We start from the raw sequence: 27,613 nt of genomic DNA, 5'->3' as shown, positions 1-27,613 counted from the left end.
CTCAGCAAAATTTATGCCATATGCATCAACATAACCAAAGTTATCCACAAAATAAAGTCCAAAAGGGTGAAAAAATACCCTAGGAGGACTGAAAAATAATGACGCACTAGTCACAAAAACTGGCATTTAAGGGGTTTAAATTTTTAAACAGAATAATTTTCATTATAAATGGTGATGACTGAAATAACTTTAATATTCATACAATAAACATTGAAATTATACATTAATGCAGATATCTTTTATGGCAGAGGGTATTTTTTTATCCATAGGGACCTGGGTGTCACACTTTTTTACAATTGGGCACTATGAAAATATTAAAATTTGTTCAAAAATTAATCTTGATGCCAATCTTTGACATTCCTGGGCCCAGATAATTCCACCCCTAAATAAAAATCAGTTTTGCATGTATGTGATGTAAAATAATTCACTTTTTGCATTTTTTCTTTTAACAAAATCTGGAATTTAAGGAGTTAAAAGTTTTAAAACACCTATATTTTTCATTATATTTGGAGAGGACTGAAGGTATTTATGCAGAAAAACTGGAATGATACATTAATACATAATTTTTATATGGCACTCTTTATTGGAGGGTATTTCTACCTTTAGGGACCTGGGTCTCGCACTTTTTTTAGGAACCTAGGAGGGTTAAATATTTCTGTATGTGTCCCTCAGTGGTAAAAACTTTAGACACCCCTGTAGTAAAGGAAGCATTAGTAACAAATCTATGACAACAAACTTTCACTTCCTTTGCTTGTTATTAAAAATAGTGTAATAACGCATCAATGTCTGTGTTTTTGTCTGACTATTTTAATATGATTAAAAAACACCAATACAGATTGTGAACAGAATATGCTACTAAACAAGAAATGACAAATATTAAGTGGTCTTCCATTTTTCAACATGTAGATCAAATAAATATCTTTAACTATGTGCTTCAAAGAAAACCGACCCTCCTCAAAAATCAGGTTATCTTCAAATAACTAGTACAGTACTGAACTGATCTGAAGCAGACCACTCGATCAAAATTCCCTCACAGACTTCATAAAGAACAGACAGCAGAATAACTCGCCTCAAGTGAAGCCATTAGAGAACTCACAATACTTTAATGTTACATGTAGTTAACACATAAGTTCTGAAATTCAAGCATTTGTTTCACAATTCTAAATAAAAGTAAAACATTAGTGTAAAATTAACATGAGTTTCATTTTCATTGCCATTAAAAATGCAAATTCTCAAAGCACATGCACAGTTTCTGTTTCTCTCCAACTTGTCAGCACATAGCTGTGTACCAGCCAAAGGTGAACATTCACTGCGTGCCAAATTATCATATGATGTGGATTTAAATGTCATAAACATTCATCTTTTTGTTTTTTGAATGAATTCATGGATAGGATTGTATCACAGGGCTATTTGCATCACTGAAATCAATCTGTGACCATCTAAAGAATCTTTTTCCACAGGTGTTACAGGAGTAAGGATTCTCACCTGTGTGAGTTCTCATGTGGACTGTCAAATCACATTTTAGTCTAAAACATTTTTTGCACTTATGCAGGTATGTGGCTTTTCACCTGCATGAGTATTTATGTGCCTATCCAAATGAGATTTCTTTGTGAATGATTTCCCTAAGGTACCACAGGTGTACAGCTTTGTACCTGTGCAAGTAAGAATGTGCTGATTCAATTGTGTAGAATGACAGAATCTTTATCCACAGGTGTTAAAGGAGTAAGGATTCTCACCTGTGTGTTCTCATGTGGACTTTCAAATGACCTTGTCGTCTAAAAGATTTGTTGCATGTTGTGCAGGTATATGGTTTTTCACCTGTATGGATTGTTAAGTGATCGTTCAAACTACCTTTGTGTGAGAATGATGTCCCGCAGCTACCACAGGTGTATGGCTTTGTACCTGTGTGAGAAAGAATGTGCCGATTCAAATCTGACCCCTTAATGAACCTTTTTCCACAGGTGCTGCAGGAGTAAGGCTTCTCACCTGTGTGAGTTCTCATGTGGATTGTCAATGCACCCTTTAGTCTAAAAGTTTTGTTGCATACTGTGCAGGTATATGGTTTTTCACCTGTATGGATCTTTAAGTGCCGGTCCAAAAAACATTTATGTGTGAATGAGGTCCCGCAGCTACCACAGATATACGGCTTGGTACCTGTGTGAGTAAGAATGTGAAGATTCAAATCTGACCCCTTAATGAACCTTTTTCCACAGGTGCTGCAGGAGAAAGGCTTCTCACCTGTGTGAGTTCTCATGTGGATTGTGAATGAACTTTTATGTCTAAAACATTTGTTGCACATTGTGCAGGTAAATGGCTTCTCACCTGTATGAATTTTTAAGTGATCATCCAAACTACCTTTCTGTGTGAACGATGTCCCACAGGTACCACAGTTATATGGCTTCTCACCTGTGTGAGTACGAATGTGAAGATGCAACTGTGATCTCTGACCAAATCTTTTTCCACAGGCCTTACAGGAGAACGGCTTCTCACCTGTGTGAGTTCTCATGTGGGCTTTCAATGACCTTTTGAGTCTAAAACATCTGTTGCACGCTGTGCAGGTATGTGGTTTTTCACCTGTATGAATTTTTAAGTGATCATCCAAGAAACATTTATGTGTGAATGATTTCCCACAGGTACCACAGGTGTGTGGCTTTGTACCTGTGTGAGTACGAATGTGCTGATTCAAATCTGACTTCTTAAAGAATCCTATTCCACAGGTGTCACAGGAGTGACAACTCTCACCTGTGTGTTTTCTCATGTGAATTTTCAATGTACAGTTATATTTGAAGTATTTCCCACATACTTCACATGAATACACCCTCTCACCTGTGTGTGTTATCATGTGATTTTTCAATAAACTGTTATATTTGAAACTTTTTCCACATACTTCACATGAGTACACCCTCTCACCTGTGTGTTTTCTTTCTGTCTCTTGTCTTGGTTTTGATTTTACAGTCATCTCTGAGTCTTCCTGCTTGTTCTCTTTGGGATCTTGATTCTCAGCAACATGAGAGTTGTGGGAAAGGAGCTGGTGTTCATTTGGTCCACCTGCTTCACTCTGCTCACCTTTCTCCTCTGTAGGAATCAACATCATCGTGTCAGTCTCCTCCTGTTTGAGCTGCTCTTCCTCCTGCTCCTCTTTAATCTGTGGAGGCTCTGGATCTTCCTGGTCCAGACTGGACTTCCTCTCCTGGTGGCAGAGCTGCTGCTCAGGTTCAACCTCCTCCTCCTTACACACATGTTGCTGCAGAACATCTGGAGATACAAAAACAAAACAATGACCAAACAAAGTGAAAGTACAGGACAAACACAGTGCCAGTATGTAATGTAAAACTGATTGTTGGAGCCTGAGGGTCTTAAAATCTTCCAGACTGTGTGTAAAAGTACGTGCAGTTTTTGTCACATACACTACGATGTTTGTGCTGGACTCTAAATGGAATCCTGCATTATCAGAAAAGTTGATCTTGTTGGATAGATATTTGTTAAATTAAATTTTAACTTGTATACTCACTAGGAGGCCGCCATTTTTTGATTCGTGCTGATACTGTGATGCCATTTAGCCACAGTGCTCCTCACCGTTTCTATGTCGTGACTGTTTTTCAGACTGTTTTGCTGCTTGCTGCTGTTGCTGCCATAACAGCTTCCATACCAGACACGAGTTTGCTTCATGTTGGTTTCTGTCAAAGCTTTGTCATTCCTCCTAAGTTTGACATCAGTAAACCTCCCTACAAGTGAATGATTTGGTGTACAGAGGAAGTGTGCCAGAGAGCTTTCCAAATAAAAGCATTATGTACATATGAAGGGAGTTTCTCCAAAGAAATGCTAAAGTGGGCTTTTACTTTGCAAAGCACAAACTGGAAGTATTTTCACACTGTGTTTATTTTTACCTGCAACATTTTTACCTGCAACATTTTGAACAGTGTGGAAACAGAACCTTCCTCTGGTTCATCAAGAAACAGATTTCAAACACATTTTACCGATGTGGACGTAAATATTTCCTACAACAAGGTATATATGGCTCTGTATTTATCATTTTCCTGTCCATTTTGACCGATAACCGCTTGTGGTGCAAGGAAAAATTTAGAAGACACCACAGATCTTAAAATTCTCCATGCGTTGGATGTGCAGCGTCTCTGAGATGCACCCCCAACACTGCTGGGCAGTCTGAAACAGCGGTCACTGCATAGGAACGGTGAGGAGCGCTCCAGCTAAGTGAAGTCACAGTACCAGTGCGGACCAAAAAATGGCGGCCTCCTGGTGAGTTTATAAACTCAAAGGACACAACATGCAGTCATACAGTGGGTTTTTAGTTCAATAAACACTACTGCTCAGTTTGAGATGACTTGGAATTTTTTTTGTTTTCAGTGGAGACACTCATGAAATTAGTCAATTCATGAGCGTGCACAATTGCTCCCAATGAAAAGCCTTCCTTTCAAAGCACAGTAATAGACTGACAGGCCTCAAAAGACACTCGTTTTTTTCTGTCTGTTTTGAGTCTGTAAACAAACTGCTGATGTTGCAGATACTACACCAACTCACTTTCCTCTTGAGTAGGAGTCAACATGAACGTGTCAGTCTCCTCCTGTTTGAGCTGCTCTTCCTCAGGCTCCTCTTTAATCTGTGGAGGCTCTGGATCCTCCTGGTCCAGACTGGACTTCCTCTCCTGGTGACAGAGCAGCTGCTCAGGTTCAAACTCCTCCTCCTTACACTCACGTTGCTGCGTGACGTCTGAAGATACAAAAACAAGAAACATATCATTAGTGCCACCATAGAACTGTTTGTTCAGCAAAACCAGGGGCGGAGCTAGGACTTGCCAACATCAGACTAGGGGAGTCTGGGGACATTCATCTGGTGAGATTTGTCCTGCTTTACAGACCCTATTTTCATTGATTTATGCCATTTGTGTTCATAAAAAAACTTAAAGTATTTCTTAAAACAATTTTGATCATGTTAAAGTGTTGAGTAGCCCATATACAGGCTGGGTTAGTAAGCTACACAATCATGGGGAGGACTGCAGACTTGACAGATGTCCAGAAGACAGTCATTGACACCCTCCACAAGGAGGGTAAGCCACAAAGGTCATTGCTTAAGAAGCTGGTTGTTTACAGAGTGCTGTATCCAAGCATATTCATAGAAAGTTGAGTGGAAGGAAAGTGTGGTACATGCACCAGCATAAGGGAGAACCGCAGCCTTGAGAGGATTGTCAAGCAAAATCCATTCAGGAATTTGAAAGGAGTGGACTGCAGCTGGACTGAGGCACAGACCAGTAGACATGGGCTACAAATGTGGTATTCCTTGTGTCAAGCCACTCCAGAACCACACACAATATCAGAAGCGCCTTTCCTGGGCTGTGGAGAAAAAGAACTGGACTGTTGCTCAGTGGTCCAAAGTCCTCTTCTCAGATGAAAGTAAATTTTGCATGTCATTGGGAAATCAAAGTCCCAGAGTCTGGAGGAAAAGTGTAGACGCACAGAGTCCACGTGAAGTCCAGTGTGAAGTTTCCACAGTTCCAAGTCAGTGATGATTTGGGCTGCCATGGCATCTGCTAGTGTTGGTCCATTGTTTTTCTGAAGTCCTCAGTCAACGCAGCCATCTACCAGGACATTTTAGAGCACCTCATGCTTCCTTCTGCTGACAAGCTTCATGGAGATGCTGATTTCATTTTCCAGCAGGACTTGGCACCTGCCCACACTGCCACAGGTACCAAAAGCTGGTTCAATGACCATGGTGTTACTGTGCTTGATTGGCCAGTAAACTGGCCTGACCTGAACCCCATACAGAATCTATGGGATATTGTCAAGAGGAAGATGAGAGACACCAGACCCAACAATGCAGATGACCTGAAGGCCACTATCAAAGCAACCTGGGCTTCCATTACACCTGAGCAGTGCCACAGGCTGATCGCCTCCATGCCACGCCACGTTGAATTTTGGGTTTTCTTATCTGTAAGCCATAATCATCAACATTTCAAGAAATAAAGGCTTGCCATATTTCACTCTATGTGTAACAAGTCTACATAATATATGGGTTTCACTTTCAGAAAGGAGTGACAAAAAATATGGAACTTTTTCATGGAATTCTAATTTTTTTATTTTGAATTTTGATGTGAATTTTTTGCACTAGTATGACGTCTATTTTGATTTCAGTTGTCTCACGACCTTTACAGTAATGTCTTTCCACACGTGCACCACAGTAAGTTGTGGAGACTAGCTTGACCACAGTTTGAAAAAACTGGCGGTTGGTTTCATTCCCTTTCAACAGAATATATTGCTAACCATAGCCCATTACGACTCAGTCTAGACATATCACTTATTGTTTGGTTAACCTATGAGCCCCATATTTCGTCTTTCTAACGACATCTCTGGCCAAAAATATAAGCCAATCTTATTTCCTCACCTATTCTGTGTGAGTGGATGGGAGGTTTCCAAACGATATCCTGTATTCTGCGCTGACAGTTGATTTCTGCCTCGTCCTCGCCGACAGTTCTTGTAAAATCGTCACATATTTCCTCAGCTGCAGCAGTTAGCTGCTCGTTGACAACATCGCTAAACTTCTCAACGGAAAACATTCTTGTTCTTTATTCAGCAGTAACATCCCTCAGTGTTTCCAGCTTCTTCTTCTTCTTCTTCTTCTTCTTCTTCAACGGCGGCTGGCATCCGACGTTAAAGGTGCATTACCGCCACCTACTATGTAGAAGGGCCAGAGGTCCCATTCTCATTTGGAAAATAAGTACACAATATTTACTTTAAAATAAATTCTGTTCATTAAATCTGTTTGTTTTAGGAATTCAAACACTGTTTTATATTCGCATGTTCCCAGATTAAATAAATTCTTAAGGTTCAGCACTCTCATTTCCACTTTACTTTCCTTCAAAGTATTTCTCTTTGAGTGTTATACTTTTGACAATTACGTATAACATGTTCCACTGATTCTTCCTTGACTCCACAGTCACATTTCCCAGTTGGATGTTTTCCAGTTAAATACATGGTTCTATTTAATCCTGTGTGACCCAGTCTTAATCTTGACACAACGGTATGTTCCCTGGTGGATTTTCCTATTATTTCCATTCTACCCACTTTTTGCTCAATTTCATAAAGATGTCGTCCTTTATTTCCTCCATCCCAGCACTTTAGCCATTCACTCATGACTCTGTTCTTTATTAATGCCTTTGCTTCTGATTTACTAAATGTTATTTCCATAATTCTATTGTGTTTCAGTGCTTGTTTTGCAAGAAAATCTGCAATTTCATTCCCCTCAATACCTCTATGTGCTGGTACCCACATGAACCTGTCTGCTTTCGGTGTAATCTGAATGTCTCAAGGATTTCATAAAAATGATCTGGTCTGCTGTGAGATGACATGGACTGTCGTGGTTCAAGTGATGATAATGAGTCTGAATATACAACAATCTTTTTAAACGTCTTTTGCTCTTTCCACTGTGGCGCCATTGCAATAGCTAGCATCTCTACTGTATATACTGATAAGTAATCAGATGTTCTTTCCATTGATATTTACATTAGACACAGTATAACGAAAGCAAATCCGGTATTTCCATCTTTAGGTTCCTTTGACCCATCTGTATACACAGCAATAAATGTTTCATGTGAGGTTTTTAATCTTTCTTCCACTATCTCTGTCCTATTCCTTTTCCTTTCCTTCTTCTCATCTCTTCATGCACAAAGAAGTCTATAATGACAGGAGGTGTCACTGGGAAAGGTATTGTGGAACAGAAATATTTCCCATAAAATCCCATGTCTACCGCCAGATTGTTCACAGTCCAAACATAGCATTCTTTCTTTGCTCTTCCACTTTCCCAGCATGGTCCGAGAGCTATTGCAGCAGGGTGATCTTGCGTGTCCTTGTAAATGAGCCCAGTAATTTAACATCAGCTGTTTGAATCTTAGATTCAGTTGTTCACCCACCTCCACTTGAACTGTGGTAACTGGAGAAGTCTTGATTGCCCCACAATATAATTTCAGTGCCTGATTTTGTGTCACCTCTATCTTATTTAATAATGTCTTTGATGCCAAACCATAAACAATACATCAATAATCAATCACAGATCTTATTAGGGAGGTATAAATATTTTTCAAAGCACATCGGTTTGCTCCCCCTTTCGATCCTGCAAGACATCTCATAACATTTAATACCATCTTACACTTTTTTTTCAACTTTATTTATATGTTCACTCCGGGTTAATTTTGAGTAAAATAAAACACCCAGAAATTGAAAAGTAGTTACCTGCTCTAATTTCCTACCATACATCTTTACACCAGTGGCTTCTTTTATTTTCTTTCTGGTGAATATCAAAATGTTAGTTTTTTTCCACTGAAAATTTAAAACCCCATGCATATGACCATTTCTCCACCTTCCCAACTGCTTCTTGAATCCTCCCTTGGATAATTTTAAGACTTTTCCCTCTTTTCCATAATGCCTCATCGTCAGCAAATAATGATCTCCCTATATCATAACTTACATCATCAGAAACATTAATCATAATAGAGAATAGTATTGGACTAACTACACTACCCTGGGGCACTCCATTATCCACTTTATACTTAATGGAGAGCCTTGCTATTTAGCTATTGCTCTTTTCATTTCTTGTACGGTGAAAGGTGCATCCATCACACTACGTCTGTTTGCTCCAGAGAGTATCACATCCTTGACCTCTTTAAGTGTAAAAAATAAATTGAATGGACTGCAGTTATCTGTATTCATTTCTATCTTCCACTGTTCTGTTAGCAAAAACTAATTTTTCTTTTTTATCTCTTTCTGTTCCCAGGTCAGTCGAGCTGTGCACCATTTAAAAAAAAACAAATAACATATCGTCTTTTCTTCACTAGTAACAGTAACATCAGATGGAAATTAGCAACTCGCTAAATCTGGTGCAACCATGTTTTCATTTACTTTGTATGAATGATCAATGCCATTGCACACTGTCCCTGGATAAAAATAAACATTAAACATCTTTAATCACTTTCTTTGCTATTACTCTTCATTTCTTATATTGTATTAGCTAGCACAACATGGGACACTTGCTCAACTTCCTATATGCTTTATTTATATTTCTTACAACATCATACTCTTTGTTCCACCAAGGAACAAGTATTGGGATTTTTCTTTAGTGGCACTGTTGACTGAGTGACTTATTCCAGTTATCTACAGAACCCTCACTGTCAACTTCACACATTAAATATTGAGCCTTTTCCTTGAACTCATCCCACCTTGCCTTAGAGAAGTTGTATCTTTTAGGTCTCTCATCTGCTTCTATTCTCATTTCTGAGTGACTCTTGAGCTAATTAGTCCACCATCTCTTTACCCTTCAACGCCTCATGTGCTGGTTCCCAACAGAAATTGCATTGGTCTTACTTACTTAAATATCCTAGTCTTAAAAATTTCTGTATGTGGCCCTCAGTGGACAAAACTTTGGACACCCCTGTAGTAAAGGAAGCATTAGTAATAAATCTGTGATGACAAACTTTCACTTCCGTTGCTTGTTATTAAAAATAGTGTAATAAAGAATCAATGACTGTTTTTTGTGTGACTATTTTAATGTGATAAAAACACACACCGATACAGAATGTGGATATATGATACTACTAAGAAATGAAAAATATTAAGTGTTCTCCATTTTCAACATGTAGATCAAAATATACCTCTTAAGTTTGCTTTAAACTTCAAAAACATTTTTCACTCCTAGCCCCCATATGGAGGAACCCAGATTTCCCCCCGTCATGTCAGGACTCAGTGTTTAAGCTCTGGCAGGAAAGCAGCTTGGATCAGCTTGCTAAACTTTATGAAGGGGGAACATTGGAGTCATTTTAGGGCTTGAAAAATAAATACTCTTTACATCAATCTCAATTTTATCGATACCTGCAAATAAGACATTATATACCAAAAAACCATTCGGGCCCCAAATGAGTCTTTTTTGGAGAACATCCTTAAACAACCCATACCGAAAACATTAATCTCCCGAGTTTATGAGACTTTAGGCCAAAACTCTAACTGCTCTACTGACCATATCCGTAAGCAATGGCAGAATGATTTAGATTATCAGATAGATGAAGATGTCTGGGCAATGATTCTAGAAAATACACTTAAAATTCTGAGTTGTAACAATGATAGAGAGAGACAATTTAAAATACTACATAGACTTCATTTTACACCGCTATTGAGGGGAAGGCTTGGTCTGGGCTCTGCTAACTGCCATAAATGTGATACAGAAGCAGGAACGTATGCACATATGTTTTGGAAATCTGTAAAGATACAAAAGTTTTGGGTAGAGGTTAAGGAGGAGGTGGTCACCTTGATCGGATACGATTTGGAACTGTCACCCCTGCAATATATTCTAGCAGCTAAACCAGTCAATGCAAGGAGCACTCAAAATGCTAAACTGATTGGAATACTTCTGTACATAGCTAGAAAGACTATTCTTAACTTTTGGATCTCAAAGGACACCCCTACACTGGATGATTGGTATAAGGAAATAATGAGAGTACTTCCCCTGGAAAAACTGACTTATACCCTTCATGACAATGCCAAGGGATTTGTCAAGATTTGGCAACCGGTCTTGAAGAAAGTAGACCCTGATGGATGGACTTTTGTTCTACCCGGTTAACATCATGGAAACAACAGTACTGGAATCCTGGATATCATTACGCTGGCCTGGTGGTGTATGTGTTCTGTCTTGCTTAGGTTTTGTAATTTTTTGTCTGTGTTTTTCCTTTATTATTTTTATTAATTAATTTATTTATTCTTGTAATATGTTCGTTTATAACGTGTCCTGCTGTGATTTGTTCCCTTGTTAAAGTTACCCAAAGTTAAGAAAAGAAAAAAAGTGGTTCTATATTTGCACTGAACTAGACTGTATTATGGACTGCCAGAACCTCAATAAAGAGAAAGTTTAAAAAAAAAAAAATATATATATATACACATCTTAAACTATGTGCTTCAAAGAAAACTGACCCTCCTCAAAAATCAGGTTATTTTCAAATAACTAGTACAGTACTGAACTGATCTGAAGCAGACCACTCGATCAAAATTCCCTCAAAGACTTCATAAAGAACAGACAGCAGAATAACTCACCTCAAGTGAAGCCATTAGAGAACTCACAATACTTCAATGTTACATGAAGTTAACATGTTAGTTCTGAAATTCAAGCATTTGAGTGTAAATGGTTTTCATTTTAATTGCCATCAAAAAAAGCAAATTCTCAGAGCACATGCACAGTTTCTTTTTCTCTCCAACTTGTCAGCACATAGCTGTGTACCAGCCAAAGGTGAACATTCACTGTGTTTCAAATGATCATACAAATTTGATTTGAGTGTCATAAACATTCATCGTTTGGTTTTCAAATAATTGTATCTCAGGGCTCTTTGGATCACTGAAATCAATCTGAGACCAACAAAAGAATCTCTTTCCACAGATGTTACAGGAGAAAAAATTATCCCCTGTGTGTGTTCTCATGTGGACTGTCGAATCACACTGTAGTCAAAAAGATTTGCTGTACTTACGCAGGTATGTGGTTTTTCACCTTTATGAGATTTATGTGTGAATGAATCCCACAAGTACCGAAGGTGTATGGCTTTGTACCTGTGTGAGTGAGAATGTGAAGCTTCAAATGTGTAGAATGACAGAATGTTTATCCACAGATGTTACAAGAATAAGGCTTCTCACCTGTGTGAGTTCTCATGTGGACTGTTAAATTACCTTTTTTTCGAAAAGATTTGTTGCAGGTTGTGCAGGTGAAAGGTTTTTGACCTGTATGGATTTTTAAGTGATCGTTCAAATTACCTTTATGTGTGAATGATTTCCCACAGGTACCACAGGTGTATGGCTTTGTGCCTGTGTGAATACGAATGTGCTCATTCAAAGATGTAGAATGACGGAACCTTTTTCCACAGGTGCCACAGGAGAAAGGCTTCTCACCTGTGTGAGTTCTCATGTGGACTGCCAATGAACTTTTTAGTGTAAAAGATTTGTTGCATGTAGTGCAGGTGAAAGGTTTTTCACCTCTATGAATTTTTAAGTGCCTATCAAAATTACCTTTCTGAGTGAATGATTTCCTACAGGTACCACAGGTGTATGGCTTTGTACCTGTGTGAGTAAGAATGTGAAGATTCAAATCTGACCCCTTAATGAATCTTCTTCCACATGTGCTGCAGGAGAAAGGCTTCTCACCTGTGTGAATTTTCATGTGAATTTTCAAAGTACCGTTATTCTTTAAGCTTTGTCCACATACTTCACATGAGTGCAGCCTCTCACCTGTGTGTTTTCTTTCTGTCTCTTGTCTTGGTTTTGATTTTACAGTCATCTCTAAGTCTTCCTGCTTGTTCTCTTTGGGATCTTGATTCTCAGCAACATGAGAGTTGTGAGAAAGGAGCTGGTGTTCATTTGGTCCATCTGCTTCACTCTGCTCACTTTCCTCCTGAGTAGGAGTCAACGTCAACGTGTCAGTCTCCTCCTGTTTGAGCTGCTCTTCCTCCTGCTCCTCTTTAATCTGTGGAGGTTCTGGATCTTCCTGGTCCAGACTGGACTTCCTCTCCTGGTGGCAGAGCTGCTGCTCAGCTTCAAACTCTTCCTCCTCCTTACACACATGTTGCTGCGGGACGTCTGGAGAGACAAAAACAAATCAAAGTCAGGGGGAGGAAACATGTCATCAGTGCCAGTATAGCACTGTTTGTTCAGCCAAAATCTTTTAGACCTATGTGATACCACATGATATAAACAGCATATTCTTTGTTATTCTTATGACTGATCATCATGATCATACACTTCCAAAAGCATGACCGTCTTCCCAGTTTCAGATTCAGGATATGGTGTTCTCCACACAAAAGTGTATAGATGCTGTCTGTTAAACTGATAATGTTCTATCAAGAAGCAGTGCAACCTTACATTAGGTAAAGACAGAGCCGGCCTGAGGCATAAGCGACATAAGTGGCTGCTTAGGGCCCCGTCGCAACCAGGGGGCCCCCAAGAGCGAGGAAGTGAATGTTCACAAGCAGTTCAGAAGCAAACTATAGTGAGATCAGCAAGGCTGTGAATGGGGAATGAGGTGCTTAGAGTAAAAGTCAGGAAGAAACAGAGCCCCATACATCAGTCAAACAGTGTCTCTACACCGGACAAGTGTTACAGGCATTAACTAGAGTCCCGTTAAAGTAGTGATTTTCTAACGTTTCTGTACCAAATGACTCCACACACAGTTAAGTCTCTTCTTGGCGGGAAGCTGAGCTGTGTAGAGTCGAACTATTTTTCTACGGAGTGGGAGAAAGGACATAAAGAGGATAAAAGTTAGCAGACTCATGGTCAAGCCTTCCTGCACACAGACAGTATCTGCAGACCACAGGGATACATAAATACTATCACAGGTAAGACACGGTTAAATAAATTTATCCAGATTAACATAATTGTAGAGTAACGACGTGACTTTATAGATCTGTAGCCTGTTATTTTTTTGTTTAAAGAAGAAAACCAAGGTTGCGTCAAGTCAGTAGTCTATGTGTAATATCTGACTATAGAAGGAGATTTCATGCTCATTAAAAGGCATATTATATTACAAGCTGACTGTTATTGTAGTAGGGTTTATGGTTGAGGTTAAAAGCATGTAAAATAAGTGAAATACTAGCCTTCTGTATTGTTTTGTGGCTCTAAATCTTTCTTAAATGTGATGTGTTTTTAAAAGAGAGGTGCAGGACATCAGCAGGTTTGTTTCTGACAGAGGTGGAAAAAGTAAGCTACTAGACTATTATACTGAAGTAAACATAAAGTTGCTCTTATCTGGATAAAATATACTTAAGTAGAAGGAAAAAGGAGTAATCTATAAAAACACTCAAGTAAGTCAAAAGTAAGTCATTTAAAACTTACTCAAGTACTGAATAGCTACTTTATACTCAGGTACTCAGTGTGTTTTAAAATGTAGCTAAGTACAATACTTCCCTCAAAATGTACTTAAGCAAAAGTAATGATTTTGAAAAGCACTAAAAAAATACAAGTACACAAAAAAGCTACGCAAATACAATAACTTGAGTAAATGTAATTAGTTACTTTCCAGTCCTGATTTCTGTGTTTTGTACATAAATGTAAGTTATTACCATTAACACATTAAAAAGATTGATTTTATTTGTTTAGTGTGGATGTGTGCTGATGAGGCAGGTCTCCAAAAGAATGACTGACAGATAAGAAAAAGAGGAAGAAGTCCACTTTCTTCACAGATGTCCACTCCTACAGACTTCAGGACCTTAAGGGGCTCCAACACAGCCCTCTCCTAACAGACAGCCCAGAAAAAATAAGGGAGACAGGAAACTTTCTTCATCTGTGTGCATAAAGGTAAAACCCAGATCCCAGCAGAGACAGAGGAGTGAAGGACTTCCTGATCTCCCAGAGACAGAGACAATCACAGTCCTCTCCAGATCCACAACAGTCCAGCTCACAGCTCAGTTTACTGCATGCATGCCAGTGGGCCCAGAGTGGGGATCTAATAGTCACTACCATTATGTACCGTGACCAGTGGACCAGTGATAATTTCGTCGACTAAAACTATGACTAAAAGTGTTCGTTGACAGCCTTTATTCCATGACAAAAACTCGACTAAAACTAACAAAAATAGATCTGTGAGGACTTAAACGGACAAAAAGTAAGTGTAGTTTTCATCAGGACGACTAAAACTTGACTAAAATGTAGTTTAGTTTTCGATGGACATTCAAAATCTATGATATTTCTCCAATGTGGATAAATCTGTCAAAAAAACAATGCATCTGTATTTCTTTTGCCCTTAGCAGTAGAAAGCAGGGACCCTAGGTCAGGCAGAGTGCACGGAACACACTAGCATGATTTGGTACCAGATTCAGGCAAGAAAATAAATGCTTCGACAAAAGAAAAGACTAGAATGTGAGATCTTTTTATGTAATAAAACTAGACTAAAATGTTTGTAAGTTTAAGTCAGCTAACACTAGACTAAAACAAAAAGGTTAGAAATGACTAAAATGTGACTAAAACTAAAATGCATTTTATCTGAAAACTTAGACTGAGACTAAAATTAAAAATAGCTGCCAAAATTAACACTTCATTGGACTAAAAAGACGGTTCACAGATGAACTGTTCAAATCGAGTTTAAGTCATTTAAAGAATCAAGTGAGACAAATCACTTCAGGTTTAACTACAGTATATAACATGACGTTATATGTTGAATCTCTCTCAACATCTATCATGTGGTTTGATATAAAATGAAAAAAATCTCAAGTTCTGTTACCCCCTGGCCCCTTTTTTTCTCCACCAGGGTTAAGATTAGTTGTATATTTGCAGATTCTCTAGCATTGACTGCATCAGTAACACTGATTGGCGGTTGGGGGCCCCCCAATCAAATTTTGCTTAGGGCCCCGGCAATGGGCAAAGATTTTGGGATGAGAACTTGATGTTTACATTGGATCAAATATCCTGAATCTTTAAACAAAGCTTGAAAATGGATTAATTCTTCCGTGAGTTCCAAGGAACCTCCTGCCATCATTGACTTACCTTCATCATCAGCGGAGGTTCCCCCTCTTGCATATGGCGCATCCTGCCCAAGGAAAGGCTGCACTCTGGGCGGCACCTACGTTTTGAAATCTTTTGATATTTATAAATTCAGTTGCTTTCCGACCTTTACCGTAATGTCTTTCTAAACGTGCACCACAATAAGCTGTGGAGATAAGCTTGTCCACAGTTTGGAAAAACTCGCGGTTGATTCCATTCCCTTGAAACAGAATATGTAAGCTAACTATAGCCCATTACGACTCAGACTAGAGTAGACATATCACTCATTGTTTGGTTATTTAACATGTGAGTCCCATACTTCGTCTTAATAACAACATCTCTGACCAGAAATAGAAGCAAATCTTATTTCCTCACCTATTCTGTGTAAGTGGATGGGAGGTTTCCAAATGATGTCCAGCTTTCTGCGCTGACGGTCGATTTCTGCCTCGTCCTCGACGACAGCTCTTGTAAAATCGTCACATATTTCCTCAGCTGCAGCAGTTAGCTGCTCGTTGACAACATCACTAAACCTCTCGATTGAAAACATTCTTGTTTTTTCTTCAGCAGTAAAGTTCCTCAGTGTTTCCAGCTTCTTCTTTTGAATTTCCGACGGACTAGATTCAACCAATGCTGCTCGCCCACAGTGTTTTTTTTCTTCTTCTTTCACAATTTTCGCCAGTTAAGGCGCATCTTGGCGGTTTACTGACACCCACAGGTGAACGATGCTATATCGGTCTATAATAGACACTTCCTCATATTTTTGAGTATATTCCTGTGGCATGCAAAAATTTAATAAGTGCTTTGTAATCAGGTGGTGGTTCTCACATAGGCTAAGCAAAACTTTAACTTATAAGTAACAAATTCCTTTTCCTGATCATTTTTTAAACAATGTGTTTCTCTCTTTTGTGTAGTTCCTACACTGAATTAAGGTGTGAGTGACTGTTTTGGGGCTCCCACAAGCACACATAGCCCACTGGGATGTTTCCCAGTTGTGTGTAAATACTTATTAACCCACAGTGTCCCAGCCTCAACCTGGTTAACTTCACGTCAATTCAGTTTCCAGAAAAACAAAATAATTTCCTAACTGAAGGTTGAATGTTAAAACAATGTCTCCCTCTTTTTCCCTTTCCCCAAGTTTCTTGCCACTCCGTCTCAAGCTCGTCTTTGACTTTACTTCTGTATTCTTTTTTTTCATACAGAACCTTCTCTCTATAAGGTTCATAGGCTTTTTCAATGTCCAAAAAAACCCTCACCACCATTTCTTTATTCATAAATGCTTTATTGATATCATGATCCAGTACTACAGTAGATTCCATTGTTGATCTGCCGAGCCTAAATCCACTTTGATAATCAACAAAAGCCCCCTACTTTCCATAAAGTAAACAAGCCTGTTAGTAGCTATCCTCTCCATAACTTTACAGAGAACTGAAGTCAGTGCTATCAGTCTGTAGGAACTTGGGCTGGAACATTCTTTATCAGGTTTCAAAATTGTTACTATAACTGCATGTTTCTATTCTACAGGCAAATTTTCATCTTCCCAAACAGATAAAACAAAGAGACATTTTCCTCTAAAACCACATCATCTAAATGTTTCATAAGTTCATATGTTAGTCCATCTCTCCCAGGACTAATGTTTGCTCCAGAGAGTGTCACATCTTTACATATGTGACCTTTCCTATCTTGGTCTGTTGCTGATGTGATATACTGGACAGGAGGCAGGATGAATGAAGCCCTTGGTCTGGTTTATTCTCTCTGTAAACATGGGACAGCACACAGACAACCAGTGTGAAGAATTTACAGCAAGTCGCTCAGTCGTCTGTTCCCTCTCAGAGTCTGAGCCAACAGAGGAGCAACTTACCCACAACATAAGATCGTTTGCTTCTGAGAGATAGCTAAAGTGCACCGCATTTAGCGCAAGGCAAACTTCCGCTGTGGATTTTCAAAATAAAACACAAACTTGTAAAACCATAGTTGGAGTCCCAGTTTAACAGGAATTTAACAATAATTACAAGTTAACTTTTTTTTTACACTGTTACACACATATAAAACAGGAAGAGGTCTTTTTATACACCCCTGACATTCTGTGAATAGTTGACCACACACATTTGATTGGGGTCTCATGACTCAATGTCTCAGAAAAATTCTTCCAACTATTTTTCTTTGCTATTGCTCTTCATTTCTTATTTTGTATCACATAGCACAACATTGGACACTTTCTCAACTTCCTATATGCTTAATTTCAATTCTGTACAGCAACATCACACTCTTTGTTCCAGCAGGGAACAAGTATTGGAGGTTTGGGATTTTTCTTTAGTGGCACTGTTGACCGAGCTGCTTTGTGAATAACTGAAGTAAGTGACTTATTCCAATTATCTACAGAACCGTCACTGTCAACTTCACACATTAAATATGGAGCCTTTTCCTGGAACTCATCCCACCTTGCCTGGGAGAAGTTGTACCTGTTAGGTCTCTCCTCTGCTTCTATTCTCATTTCTTAGTGACTCTTTAGCTAATGTGTCCACCATCTCTTTACCCTTCAACCCCTCATGTGCTGGTACCCAACAGAACTGTGCATCCACACCACCCCTGTGAAGTCTTAGCAGGCTATGTTGTAGCTCTATGAGTGAGTCTTCTCTGCTTGATTGTGTTGATTGAGTACTTTCTAGAGTTGTTGCTAAATCAGTACACACCACCACCCGGTCTGGCTGGACCTCCTCCACCCACTGCAAACTAACCTATCGCCTATCGCTGCCTCTGTTAAACCATTGTTGCTGATTGGCTCCCCCAAATCCTGAAAAAGTCTGTTTGCCTTTTAGCCATTAACAAGCCATTTAGGTGTATTCAATCATTAATTATGTATTAATTTAAATTGCATTGGTCTTACTAACTTAAATATCCTCAAGGTGAGAAATATGAAAGTGGCCCCACCAGTCTTAAATATTTCTGTATGTGTCCCTCAGGGGAAAAAACTTTGGACACCCCTGTAGTAAAGGAAGCATTATAAACTAGAAAAGCATTAGCCCCATCTCCCATTAGTGAAGAATCCTTCAAAGATTTTCTGGATCCAGACAGTGATCCGGATCACTCCCAAGATCTAATCAGTTCTTGCTTCTGCCATTTCTTTAAAATTTCGTCAAAATCTGTCCATAAATTTTTGAGTCATGTGGCTAACGAACAAACTAACCTTCAAACCCTGTTGATCACATAACCGCCTTAGCAGAGGTAATAAATCTATGATGACAAACTTTTACTTCCTTTGCTTGTTATTAAAAATAGCATAATAATGAATCGATGTCTGTTTTTGTTTGACTATTTTAATGTGATAAAAACACACCAATACAGAATGGGAATATAAGATACTGAACAAGAAATGACAAATATTAAGAAGTATTCCATTTTCAACATAAAATATACGTAGTTAACTATGTGCTTCAAAGAAACTAGTACAATGTGTAACTGATCTAAAGCAGACCACTCAGACAAAACACCCTCAAAGACTTCATAAAAAACAGACAGCAGAATAACTTCCTCAAATGAAGCCATTAGAAAACTCACAGTACTTTAATGTTACATGTAGTTAACACAATAGTTCTGAAATTTAAGCATTTGTTTAATTATTCTAACTAAAAGTAATACATTAGTGTGAAATACATGTTTGTCATTTTCATTGCCATCAAAATGCAAATTCTCAAAGCACATGCACAGTTTCTGTTTCTCTCCAACTTGTCAGCACATAGCTGTGTACCAGCCAAAGGTGAACATTCACTGTGTTTCAAATTATCATGCAAATTGGATTTGAGTGTCATTAATATTCACCTTTTTGTTTTCAAATAAACTCATGGATGGGATTGTATCTCAGGGCTCTTTGGATCACTGAAATCAATCTGTGACCAACAAAAGAATCTTTTTCCACAGGTGTTACAGGAGTAAGGATTCTCACCTGTGTCAAATCAAATTTTAGTCAAAAAGATTTGTTGCACTGATGCAGGTGTGGTCTTTCACCTGTATGGATATTTATGTGCTTATTCAAATGAGATTTCTGTGTGAATGATTTCCCACAGGTAGCACAGGTGTACGGCTGTGTGAGAAAGAATGTGCTGGGTTTTTATTTGTTTATTCATGGTCATTACTTTCATTCTGGAATTTTACATACCTAGGTAGTACGATGTCTTTTTAACTTGACATGTTTTGGGGCATTGTAATGTGCCTACCGGGATGATTATGATGTTGGGGTTATGTTACACTTCTGTTGTTGGGGCTTTGTCCTTCCTGTTGTGTCCTTTCCATGTGTTTTCATTAGGGCTGTCAAAGTTAATGCGTTAATATCGCGTTAACTCAAATTACTTTTAACGCTGCTAATTTTTTTGTCGCATGCACGTTCTGTGTGACCCTCGACCCATCCTGTAGTTTGCCAGATCAGGAAGCGGCACTGTGATGCAGTGCAAACTAGCAGAAATGGATAAAAGAGAGAGACTTTTGAATGGCAGGTCCAACTTTCAGGTCATGTCCAATAAGACTGAAGTTATTTGCTCTTACTGTCGACATTAACTGAGTAACCAGGGGTTTGTAGAGTCTTAAGTAGCCCGCACCACTCGCTGGACAACACACCGCTAATGCAGAGAGACACGTCCTTAGCCCTGCCGTACAATGGAGACGCTCAGACAACTCTGTAAGCAGGGATGGACTCGCTATCTGGCATACAGGGAATTTCCCGGTGGGCCGATGCACTTTTGGGCCAGCATGATTTATTCATTTATTTATATCTGCTCTGAACCGGCACTACAGCTGCGCTGACCCTTTATATTGACTGTTGACTGGTCCGATCTCATCTCCCAAAGGTCCGTTTACCCACCCTCCCATCCCCATGCAGCTCCTGCTTGAAAGTGAAAGTATTAAGAAGAAACGAAACTTACTAAGACGATCGGCTGGAACTGTAAATAAACGCCAAATTAAAAAAAAAAAAAACAGTCAATCAAGATGCTGCAAAAGTGTCAAAGACTCTGCAGTCCCTACAGGCGACGGTCTGATGCATGGTGAATATACAGCTGCATCATGAGGAAGAGGAGGATGAGGAGACAGAGCAGGACAGGCTGGTGTGTGACAGGGGAGCAGAGGTTACAGGTGAGCTTGAGAATGAATGAGTTCTGTATAGTATCACAATATAAGCTAAAAGCATTATTAGACTATGGGTCTCCTTTATTCATGAAAAAAAAATATTTCAGATTAAATGTGTAGCTCTTCTATGATTTAAAGAATGAAAAGATGGTTACACCTTAAAAGTTCTCCACTGAGACTTCTTTTACTTTGTGTGTTCATGAGTTTTGAAAAGCAGCTTCAAATGTGTGTTTGTTGACATCATTCCAGTAAATCTACTCGACTGATGACAGTAATTTCTTACTGTTAGCATTTATTTTACATTTGGGCATTTTTTAGTTTGAAAATGAAACTATGATAAGCAACCGCAGACATTTTTAAGTAATTACTAGCTTTTTCTTGTGAGTAGGGCAGATGTGACCACCTTACTCACCTCTGACCACATCAAAGTAGTGAAACAACATCAGATGTGTCTGTGCCTTACTGCTGAGCTCTCAGCAGAGACTTGTCTTCTCCCAGTGATCTATAATTCAGTAATGTAACATTAAGGTCAGTATCTCCATCTGTTGTCCTTGTTTGGCTTGAGTTTACCATGTTATGCTCTCAGCATGTTTTTGCAGCGTTCAGTATCTTTGAGCTCAGACTAGAGAATATTCTGGACTTCATCTGTTCTTGTGTTGGGTTGTTGACATGAACAAACATTTGCATAAAGAAGGTATTTTTGTCTACTCATGTTGATAAGGGTATTTAAATCTTTAGAAATAGTCCTGTAAGGTACATTTAGAACAGATAAAAAAGTTAGATTAATCTCGAGTTAACTATGAAATTGGTGAGATTAATCGCGATTAAAAAATGTGATCTATTGACAGCCCTAGTTTTCATACTTCTTAATTGTAACTCCGTTTACTGTCAAAGCACTTTGTGAACCTCTGTTTTTAAAGGTGCTATACAAAAAAAAGGTTCATTATTATATTATCATTATGGGTTTTTAGGTGGTCGTCCAAACTACTTTTCTGTGTGAATGATTTCCCACAGGTATCACAGGCGTATGATGTTGTAGCTATGTGAGTAAGAACGTGGTCATTCAAATTTGACCCCGAACTGAATCTTTTTCCACAGGTGCCACAGGAGAAAGGCTTCTCACCTGTGTGTGTTCTCATGTGGACTGTTAATGTAACTTTTTGTCTAAAAGATTTGTTGCATGTTGTGCAGGTATATGGTTTTTCACCTGTATGGATTCTTAAGTGCTGGTCCAAATGAGATTTCTGTGTGAATGATTTCCCACAGGTTGCACAGGTGTATGGCTTTGTACTTGTGTGAGTATGAATGTGCTCATTCAAACTTGAAGAACGATGGAACCTTTTTCCACAGGTGCCACAGGAGAAAGGCTTCTCACCTGTGTGAATTCTCATGTGGGCTGTCAATGTACTTTTATGAGTAAAACATCTGTAGCACATTGTGCAGGCATATGGTTCACCTGCATGAATTTTTAAGTGATTGTCCAAACCACATTTCTGTGTGAATGATTTCCCACAGGTACCACAGGTGCATGGCTTTGTACCTGTGTAAGTAAGAATGTGCCGATTCAAAGTTTGTTTATGATTGAATCTTCTCCCACAGGCGCCACAGGAAAAAGGCTTCTCACCTGTGTGTGTTATCATGTGTTCTTTCAATAAACAGTTATATTTGAAGCTTTTTCCACATACTTCACATGAGTGCAGCCTCTCACCTGTGTGTTTTCTTTCTGTCCGTTGTCTTGGTTTTGATTTTACAGTCATCTCGGAGTCTTTGTGCTTGTTCTCTTTGGGATCTTGATTCTCAGCAACATGAGAGTTGTGAGAAAGGAGTTCGTGTTCATTTTGTCCATCTGCTTCACTCTGCTCACCTTCCTCCTGAGTAGGAGTCAACATCAACGTGTCAGTCTCCTGTTTGAGCTGCTCTTCCTCCTGCTCCTCTTTAATCTGTGGAGGCTCTGGATCCTCCTGGTCCAGACTGGACTTCCTCTCCTGGTGGCAGAGCTGCTGCTCAGGTTCAACCTCCTCCTCCTTACACACATGTTGCTGCTGAACATCTGGAGAGACAAAAACAAGACAATGACCAATCAAAGTGAAGGTACAGGAAAAACACAGTGCCAGTATGTATTGTAAAACTGATTGTTGGACCCTAAGGGTCTTAAAATCTCCCAGACTGTGTGTAAAAGTATGTGTAGTTTTTGTCACCGACTATAATATTTGTGCTAGACTCTTAAATGGACTTGACCTTTTATATCACCTTTATAGTCATCTGACTGCTCAAAACACTTTAAGAGGGCATTCAAGCTACATCAGAGTTTTTTCTGTATATTTTAAAGTAAAAAAATCTTAAATCAGACATTAATATGAGTGTTTATGGTATTATTCATTTTGCATTATGGATAATGAAAATAGTTAGAAGAAAATAACTGTGTTTTTTTTTTTTTAAGTGAATACTAAAATGTAAAGACTTCTTAATGACCAAGACTGAACTAAAATGTTTGTGGGCTTTCATAGCTAAAAATATAAGGAATTAAAATGACTATGAAGTGACTAAAACAAAAAGACTTTGTTCGACTAAGACTAAGATCTTGATTCTCACTAACATGAGAGTTGTGAGAAAGGAGCTGGTGTTCATTTTGTCCATCTGCTTCACTCTGCTCACCTTCCTCCTTAGTAGGAGTCACCATCAACGTGTCAGTCTCCTCCTGTTTGAGCTGCTCTTCCTCCTGCTCCTCTTTAATCTGTGGAGGCTCTGGATCCTCCTGGTCCTGACTGGACTTCCTCTCCTGGTGGCAGAGCTGCTGCTCAGGTTCAACCTCCTCCTTCTTCCGCACATGTTGCTGCGGGACGTCTGGAGAGACAAAAACAAAACAAAGTCAGGGGGAGGAAACATGTCATTAGTGTCAGTATAGAAATGTTTGTTCAGCCAAAATCTTTTAGACCGAGGCAAATCATCTGCCTCAAGGCTTCGCTTAAATCAGTCCTGTATCCATATACGACCATGCTGTGGCCTGGACATCGCTTCTCTGATTGACCCGACAGTTTTACAGAACACCATCAGGCTTCACGATTCAAGTCCTGTTTTGGTGCTTCCCCCTCTCTCTCTCCCTTGCTCTTTTCCGCATACACGCCTTATACATTGAATTATAAATTATCTAAAATTCAGCGCACTGACGTCTTGATTGCAGTTTATTTTTCAAAATGTTTAGCATCCCGAATGATTTGATAAGACTTACATTGATAATGAATTGACACCAATTAAATAGAAACACCTTATTGCCACAGACAGTGACAGAGACTAAGTAGGTTAAAGTTCATCATCATACAGTCAGGATTCAACAGGTCATAGAAGCAGCTTTATCCCTTAAAATGTGTTCTCCATGTCAGTTGATTGTCTTAAAAGGTCATATTTTTTATTTTATGGTGGATGAACTCACTAAAAATGTGCAAAAAATGAAAGTGAACACCCTTTGAAAAAGAGACCATATTCCTGTAATCTGAAGGTTCACCTTTCAGACATCATCAGACCACTCTGTGAATGATAAAACTTTATTCTTGCTATAATGTGAAAGATTATATTCATGCATAAGACAGAGGATGTTAAAATGATTAAGTGTACCTTTACTTTAATGACAACTTGGAGATTAGAAATAAACTACAATGAAAGAAATAAAGTGTTAGCACCAAACAATTTCTGGTAAAGGATCCCTAAAACCCCAAATATGGCATAATCTAATGTCATTATTTAACTTCCTTTCCTTGTAACTTTAAGAAATGTGAACTGTCAGCAGAACTTCATGGCACTTTGTAAAATATTTTTCTTTAGAGAACCTGTTAATACAAATTTTTAACATAGAAATAGTTCATTTAAGGGACCCAGCTTCTTTTCTCATTTGTCATTTGTCTTCTCTTGAAAAAAAGCAAAAGTGACTGATAAAAAAAAATGCAATATTTCTCATTAGAGTACTTGATTAATCATCAGAAGAATCGATAGAATAGTCGACTGCAAAAAGAATCTATTACTGCAGCCCTAGACCTATGTGATACCACATGATATAAACAGCATATTCTTTGTTATTTTTAAGACTGATCATCATGATCATACACTTCCAAGAGCATGACAGTCTTCCCACTATTCAGGTTGAACAGATGTCCAATGATCCCACTCAGCTGGTCTGAGCAGGACCTGAGGAGCCTGGAACTGAGGCTGTCTGGTCCTGTAGCACTCCTGGTCTTTATCCTCCTGAGCTGATTCCTCACCTGGAGAGGTGTGAGGGACAGGTTGGAGGAGGGGGGCTGTGTGTCTTGTTGGGGTGTTGATGGGGGCTGGGGAAGAATGTTGGGAGATCAGAGGAGGGGGCTGCTGCAGGGCTGGGGGAGGGGGCAGATAGCTCACTCATCCACCCACTTTTGATCCTTAGCTGCCTGATAGTTTGCCTCCTGGAGGCCTGAGATGGTTTTCAGGCCTCTCCAAACTCCCCTGTAGTTCTCCTGTAGCTGTTCCTCCATCCTCTTCTCATATCAGTCCACCCCCTCCCTGACATTTCTCCTCAGCTCCTGAACAGTCTTCTGCGCCCTGTTGTTTCCTGACTTAAGGACCCCCTTCTTCTCCTTTAAAAGAGCTTTGATGTCAGGTTAATCCAGGGTTAGTTGTTTGTGAAACATCCTACAGTCCTGGGGGGTACGGTGTTCTCCACACAAAAGTTTATATAATCGATAGATGTTGTCTGTTAAACTGTCAATGTTCTATCAAGAAGCACTGCAACCTTATATTAGGTAAAGATTTTAGTATAAGAACTTCACTTTTTCATTTGTTTTACACCCTCTTTCCAAGTGGTTGGATCCTTCTATTTTAGTTTGTTGGCGACCAATTTGAGCAAAACAGCGTCCATCCACATAGACTGCAGGACTTAAAATATTCCAACATTTCTCTTAAACAAGCAAGAATTAAATTTGGCGGCATCATTACTGAGTTTATCTCTGTTTGGCAGCATACAAATACTTTTCGCAATATTACATCAAAATGGTTTCTTCATTCGCCCATATTCCATAACTATTCTCTACAAGTAGGAGGACACCCAATTTCATTCCCCACTTGGAGCAAGAAGGGGGTGTATACTCTATGTGATATTTTTGGGGTAGGGGGCTTACATTCATTCCAAGAAATTCAGAATCTCTTCAATCTACCAGGAACTTCTTTCTTTTTCTGCCTTCAGCTGCACACAGCATTGAGCACCTATTGTGTTCCCTGGGACAGCTCACTGACTGCCCATCCTTTTCATGCATTACTGACTAAACCCAACAGCATAGTTTCTACCTTTTATGCTACTTTACTGGAAGCTACTGCTAATCCCCTATCTCTTTACAATGCATGGATGAAGGACCTACCATCTACTGTTTGTAACTGGAATTCAATCTGGCAAAACACCATCCTTTCTTCCAGAAATCCTAACCACCGAGTTATTCATTTTAACTTTATCCATTGCACATATTATACTCCTCGCACTCTCTATAAAATGAAAGCCCTATCATCTCCTAATTGCAGTTTATGTCCCAAGGGGTCCTTGGGGTGGGGTGGGTGGGTAAGGGCTGGATGGGGTGTATTTTATTTCATCCGTCTTCTATGTATACTTGTGTTGTAATGACTGAGAACAAAGGGACAGATTTATCTTGATTTTGCATGCTTTATTTTGACCTGTTACTCATTTACCCTTTGTTCAATATTGCTGTATGTACACGCAAATAATCTCTCCCTCCTGTATACTGTCTTCTAATGGGACACAACACTATGTATATCCTTATTCTGAACTTTTTTCTGAAAATAATAAAAAATTGATCCAAAAAAAAGAACTTGACTTTTTCATAAGATCAAATATCCCGAATCTTTAAATAAAAAGCTTGAAAATGGATTTCTTCTTCTGTGAGTTACAGTGAACCTCCTGCAATCATTGGCTTACATTCATCATCAGCTGTGACTCCCCCTCTTGCATATGGCGGCCGCGTGGCGCATCCTCCCCATTGAAAGCCAGCAGTCCGGGCGGCATCTATGCTTTCCTATCTATGACGACGTTTATTTGATGTTTAGCAAACTTTACCGTAATGTCTTTCTACACGTGCACCACAATAACTTATGGAGACTAGCTTGACCACATTTTGGAAAAAACTGGCGGTTTGTTCCATTCCCTTTCAACAGAATATATAAGCTAACCATAGACCATTACGACTCAGTCTAGACATGTCACTTATTGTTTTGTTATTAAACATATGAGCCCCATACTTCGTCTTAATAACATCTCTGACCACAAATATAAGCACAGTTTATCTCCTCACCTATTCTGTGTAAGCGGATGTAAGGTTTCCAAATGATGTCCAGCATTCTGCGCTGACGGTCGATTTCTGTCTCGTCCTCGACGTCAGTTCTTGTAAAATCGTCACATATTTCCTCAGCTGCAGCAGTTAGCTGCTCGTTGACAACATCTCTAAACTTATCGAGTGAAAACATTCTTGTTCTTTATTCAGCAGTAAAGTTTCTCAGTGTTTCCAGCTTCTTCTTTTGAATTCCCGACGGGCTAGACTCAACCAATGCTGTCCACCACAGTAGTCTTCTTCTCTTTCTTCTTTCACAGTTTCCGGCAGTTTAGACGCATCTTGGCGTTTTACTGACACCCACAGGTGAACGATCAGTCTATATTAGACACTTCCTCATAGTCTTGACTACGTATATTCCCGTGGCATGCAAAAATTGAATACGTGCTTATGTAATCAGTTGGTGCTTCTTACATTGGCCAAGAAAAACTTTGACTGACAACCAACAAATGGGCTGTATGGGGAGCCATCCATCTGGAAGCACACATGTAACTTGATGCAAAAAATCTATGCATTTGGTGTTTCGACTAACTAGAGTAGCCTACAAAAACTGCATATATTTATGCAGTGATTTTTATGCCTACAGATCATTAATTCAATAATATAAGGACATATCAATGTGCCAGGCTGCTG

At 39.1% G+C, this 27,613-nt stretch overlaps 2 protein-coding genes across 4 annotated transcripts; both read right to left on the bottom strand.

Annotated features, from left to right (window-relative positions):
• Positions 1–802: 802 nt before the first annotated feature.
• On the bottom strand, positions 803–27,183 carry LOC121504535 (gastrula zinc finger protein XlCGF57.1-like). Of its 3 annotated transcripts, none has more exons than XM_041779400.1 (3): positions 26,945–27,183; positions 23,277–23,465; positions 803–3,255 (listed from the first exon to the last, which is right to left on the bottom strand). In XM_041779400.1, exons 1-3 carry the CDS (start codon positions 27,114–27,116, stop codon positions 1,733–1,735), a joined length of 1,884 nt encoding a protein of 627 aa, XP_041635334.1. In that variant the 5' UTR covers positions 27,117–27,183; the 3' UTR covers positions 803–1,732. The 3 variants fall into 3 exon arrangements, with proteins under 3 accessions (XP_041635334.1, XP_041635333.1, XP_041635335.1); XM_041779399.1 differs by lacking the exons at positions 23,277–23,465; positions 26,945–27,183 and adding exons at positions 4,540–4,728; positions 6,397–6,617; XM_041779401.1 differs by lacking the exon at positions 803–3,255 and adding an exon at positions 20,893–22,671.
• On the bottom strand, positions 11,048–16,122 carry LOC121504536 (gastrula zinc finger protein XlCGF8.2DB-like). The gene is made up of 2 exons (XM_041779402.1): positions 15,882–16,122; positions 11,048–12,611 (listed from the first exon to the last, which is right to left on the bottom strand). Exons 1-2 carry the CDS (start codon positions 16,051–16,053, stop codon positions 11,641–11,643), a joined length of 1,143 nt encoding a protein of 380 aa, XP_041635336.1. The 5' UTR covers positions 16,054–16,122; the 3' UTR covers positions 11,048–11,640.
• Positions 27,184–27,613: the final 430 nt, after the last annotated feature.

This window comes from Cheilinus undulatus, linkage group 22 (assembly GCF_018320785.1).
Source record: "Cheilinus undulatus linkage group 22, ASM1832078v1, whole genome shotgun sequence".
NCBI lineage: Eukaryota > Metazoa > Chordata > Actinopteri > Labriformes > Labridae > Cheilinus > Cheilinus undulatus.
This window is presented reverse-complemented; position numbering and strand designations above follow the sequence as displayed.